At 48.9% G+C, this 4,292-nt stretch overlaps 1 protein-coding gene across 1 annotated transcript; it reads left to right on the forward strand.

Moving 5' to 3' along the window:
- The first annotated feature begins 3,375 nt into the window (after positions 1 to 3,375).
- Positions 3,376 to 4,049, forward strand: LOC120694983 (basic blue protein-like). The gene is made up of 2 exons (XM_039978318.1): positions 3,376 to 3,602; positions 3,709 to 4,049. Exons 1-2 carry the CDS (start codon positions 3,437 to 3,439, stop codon positions 4,047 to 4,049), a joined length of 507 nt encoding a protein of 168 aa, XP_039834252.1. The 5' UTR covers positions 3,376 to 3,436.
- The last annotated feature ends 243 nt before the right edge of the window (positions 4,050 to 4,292 follow it).

Here is a 4,292-nt window from a genome sequence, read left to right on the forward strand (position 1 = left end):
AGAGCTGAAATAGTTAGCAACTACCGAGAAGGCAAGCCCCGGACATAACCTATATTTCAAATTATTATCATTTACTGTTATTATTTACTTGTGCATTTACAGTTCTTAGGATTTGAATTGAAACCCTAGATGCATGATCCTAGGAACCTATGTACTGAATACTAGACTTGAGTTCGATTAATTGCTAAGCTTACAGGACCGGTAAAAGTCGAGTGATTGCCTGTCACTCGCGAGCTTTATAGGAATTGCTTGTTTACTTTCTGTTATCAATATAAGGACAGGACGACGGACGGGGTCGTGTTCGATATCATGACCTTTGGTGAGACCCCGTCTGTGTTGATGAACTTGCTAAGGTCGCGGTGTGTGGTAGTGCTGGTTAAGTTTTTGAAAGTACTAGCCACATGTCGTAAATATGGTACGCGGTAAGCCTAGTAGCCGATTGGATCGGGGAGTGGATATACCTTTCACTCTCTCTTTAGAGATAGGTTTTTAAATGTTATTGTTGATCAACACTACGACTTCAAGGGACAAGGGTGGACCGGGCACGGGTGGACCTTGGAGCCCTGTAGTCGGGGAGAGTGACCCTATCCACAAGCCGGAAAGAAAGGTCAACGGTTGCTTAGAAGTGACTCGACGGTGCTTCAAGCGTGTGTGTTAGGTTTATCCTTGCAAGGTTGAATTTCGATTCAGAATCGTCCGCCTCTCACGATGAAATGAGACTGCTTAATCTCTTTGCCACACAGAGTAACAAGAGCAACAATATTATGATCAATCTGGATGTTTGCTTAGAAGTTCTACCATGATTGATTAATAGTTGCTTACATAGAATGGTTAATCAACTAGAGTCTTGAAAGCTAAAACTTGAAAGTAAGGACATACTCTTTATTGCTTTTCAGCAAAAAGGAAAATCAGAACCTCACAAACCCTGCATAGTCTAGCTAAAGTGGGTTAAATATACCCGTTGACGGTTAAATCTTACTGAGTATTAGAATACTCAGTCTTGCTGTTGAAACCCTTTTTCAGGTTTGAGTTTCGAAGAGCAGATCGCTAGTTTGACCTTTCCCTGCTCTTTGCCTCATGGCTGGTCCGTAGAGTAGGATACATCTTCGGCTAGCAATGACCATGACGAGTGATACCTTGCTTGGGCTAGCTTGGTATACCTTTGCGACGTGTTGTAGCCGTCGTTGTCTCTTTCCGCTGCTTTCAAACTCTGAAGTTAAAGTTATGGCTTGTATAACTGTTTTACAAAGTTTGGTTTTGTAATAAGTACTTTGAATCATGTTGTAATCTTTGCCTTGCCTGTATTGTAAACTTGTGGTTGTAATATCTCTGGACTCGCCTTCGTGCGGGGTATGCTTGTTCGATCCGAGAACCGGTGGTTGTATCGGGACGTTACCCGACAGACCAAGAATTGTTCCGTTTGAAGTGCGTTTGAGCCGGTATTGCGTTATGATGTTGGCCAGCGCACTTAAGCCGGGATAATTCCGGTGGTTCTGCCACAGGTCCAAGCACCGGTCAGACCGGCTGGCCAGAAATAAACCCTAGCTAAGTCATATAACACTGGTTTAGCTCTCTAATTTAATTTAACCTGATTCTTCTTAATTATAAATTTTTCTTTAATTTCCAAATAAACCAACACATGAAGAATTCACTAACACATCAACTATGTTTCCTAGGCCGGAAACTTGTATAGTGGACTACACATGCCTAAACTAAACCACTGCCTCGGTTTCATAATTTTTGGACTAACAGATTTGCCGAAACTAATTAAATGAGTCTAAACACCACTTAAACTCTACTATGGGCAAAAAGGACATTTCGCAAGAACAAACATTTTTTCCTTGTAGATACAGACGTAACCAATCTAACAAAACTAACTTTGTATTTTTATCATTTTTCCTTGATTTATTAGACAACCTGCAAGTTTTCGCTGAAATAATAAAAATAAAAAAAACAACCACCGGAAGACTCCGGGTTTTACTCCCAGATTCTCCGGACACAATGTCCGGAGTTTCCGGATAATTGTCCGGAGTTTCCGGGATCCCTAGTCCGGAGAATCCGAACGTATATCCAGAGTTTTCGGGTATACCTAAACAGTAGCCAACCTCGCGCACCCATGGTGAATGGCGGCGCGCGCGGTGCACGGAGCGGCGGAGAAAGGGCCGAGAAAGGAGTGGGGAAGGTGGAGGAGCTCACCAGGAATCCATTCCCATAGTCGATTTTGGTGGAGGAGGACCGGAGAAGCGGATCGACGCGAAGAGGTGGAGCTCTGGCGGCGGTCGGCGGTAGGGCCGTTGATTCCCGCCGGAGAAGGCTCGAGCAAGGCTCATGGAGGTGCGGAACACGGTCGGGGAGGCTCTCGCGGAAGGAAATGGACGAACGGCGGCCGAAGATGGCCGGGACGGTGAGAGCAGGGGCTCAGCTCGAGCTCGGGCTGAAGGGAGGCGCGAGAGCTGAATGAGAGAGATGAGGACGAGAGCAGGCAGCTCGGGATAGGATAAGGACGTGGGCGGTCCGGAGTATCCGGGCACATTCCCGGAGTATCCGGGGTGTTACACCCGAATACATGCTTGAATGTGTGTGTATGTGTGTGGAGTATACATGAGTGAATTCGTGATGCATGTGATGTTCTGTTGTTTGTATTTCATGCATGTTCATTTTGTAACCCATATACTCTTTCCATTTCAAATTATAGGTTGTTTGACTTTTTTAACGTAAAGTTTGATCACTCATCTTATTTAAAAAGTTTATGAAAACATAGCCAAATTTAAATTATTTTTGAAGAACTTGTATTGACAAATTTAAGCAAGTCACAACACAAAAAAAATAATATTTTGCATATATTTTTAAATAAGACGAGTGTTCAAATTTGCGGTCAAAAAAATCATTATCTCCAATCCCGGCCCCGACCGCGTATTACTGAGTGCAAACAAGATTTCTGTCGATCGAACACTAGCTAGCTAAGACAGGCAGACAGACAACGACAGGTCGATACACGCTCGGATCGAGAGCTGTCTAGCAATACGGTGCGAGGAAATCGCCAGGGAAACGTATGCCATTGCCAACCCTGGGCGCGCGACGAACCGGTAGTGGAAACACCGATGCGTCGCCGGACGTTGCCTCTTGCCATGTCCCCTGCGGCCTCCCATCCAGTGACGATCCCAATGCAGGCTCCACCTCGCTTTTATCAGCTGGATGGCGAAACACTCTGTCTTGCCTCTCGCGCTACCGACCTCGTAGAGACTTGTTCCATCTGGTCTCGTGTTACCTAGTCAAGGCTCTAGGCCTCTAGCTTCTCTGCTGTGCCACCATCTCCTGTATAAATAGACACGAGCCCTTGTCATTGCCAAGCCACAGCAGCAGCAGCAGCAGCAGCAGCAAGACTGATCGCAATCTCGATCGACCAGGGTCGACGACGTTCGCTAGGGAAGAGGCAATGGCAGCCCACTGGCAAGCTCTGCTCTTCTTGGCCGTCGTCTTCGCCGCGGTGTCGCTGGCCTCCGCCACGCAGTGGATGGTCGGGGACGGCGGCGGCTGGAGGGCCCAGTTCAACAAGACCGGCTGGGCCGACGGCAAGACGTTCAGGGTCGGCGACACCCTGAGTACGTGCGCGCGTTGCCCGGCCGGCACGCACATCCGGTCTCGCGTCTCGCGACGAGAAATAACTAATCACGCGCGTGCCCCTCATCTTTGATTAATTCTTGGCAGTGTTCATGTACCCCGCGGGCAACCACACGGTGATCCAGGTCGACAAGGAGGACTTCGCGGCGTGCAACGTGGAGACCAACAGCAAGCTCGGGGCCTGGTACTCCGGCAACGACGTCGTCCCCCTCAACAAGCCCGGCAAGATGTGGTTCTTCTGCAGCGTCGAAGGCCACTGCAACAACGGCATGAAGCTCGTCATCAACGTCGTCGGGGACGGCGCCGCCCCGGCCCCGGCCCCGGTGGAGCCGGCTTCGCCGCCGTCGTCCGCTCCCGCCATGGGCTACACGGTCGGCGGCGCGGTCGCCGTGGCCGGCGCCGTGCTCGCGTCGGTGCTGGCGTTCTAGCCGGGATCGGAAGACGGACCTACGCGGACGGCGGACCATCCATACTATACTTGACTTCATTTTGTGTGTGGTCGGATCATTTTTTTTTCTGTCGGCGAGTTGTTACTGTCGTTTGGCGATTTACATGTACTGCTGCAGTGCTGCTACACGACTCTTGTTTGAACTAGTACGGGTAGCAAGAGTTCAACGGTATGTAATGTAACACGGGGCCTGCTCTGCCTAGTCACGTGTTGTGTGATTTGA

The sequence above is a fragment of the Panicum virgatum genome, chromosome 2K (genome assembly GCF_016808335.1).
Source record: "Panicum virgatum strain AP13 chromosome 2K, P.virgatum_v5, whole genome shotgun sequence".
Classification (NCBI taxonomy): Eukaryota; Viridiplantae; Streptophyta; class Magnoliopsida; order Poales; family Poaceae; genus Panicum; species Panicum virgatum.

Excerpts from the sequence above, each read along its gene's own strand:
- LOC120694983 (XM_039978318.1), top strand. The coding sequence starts at position 3,437 with ATGGCAGCCCACTGGCAAGCTCTGCTCTTCTTGGCCGTCGTCTTCGCC. Across the intron at positions 3,603-3,708 it reads CAGGGTCGGCGACACCCTGA|TGTTCATGTACCCCGCGGGC; the intron begins GTACGTGCGCGC and ends AATTCTTGGCAG.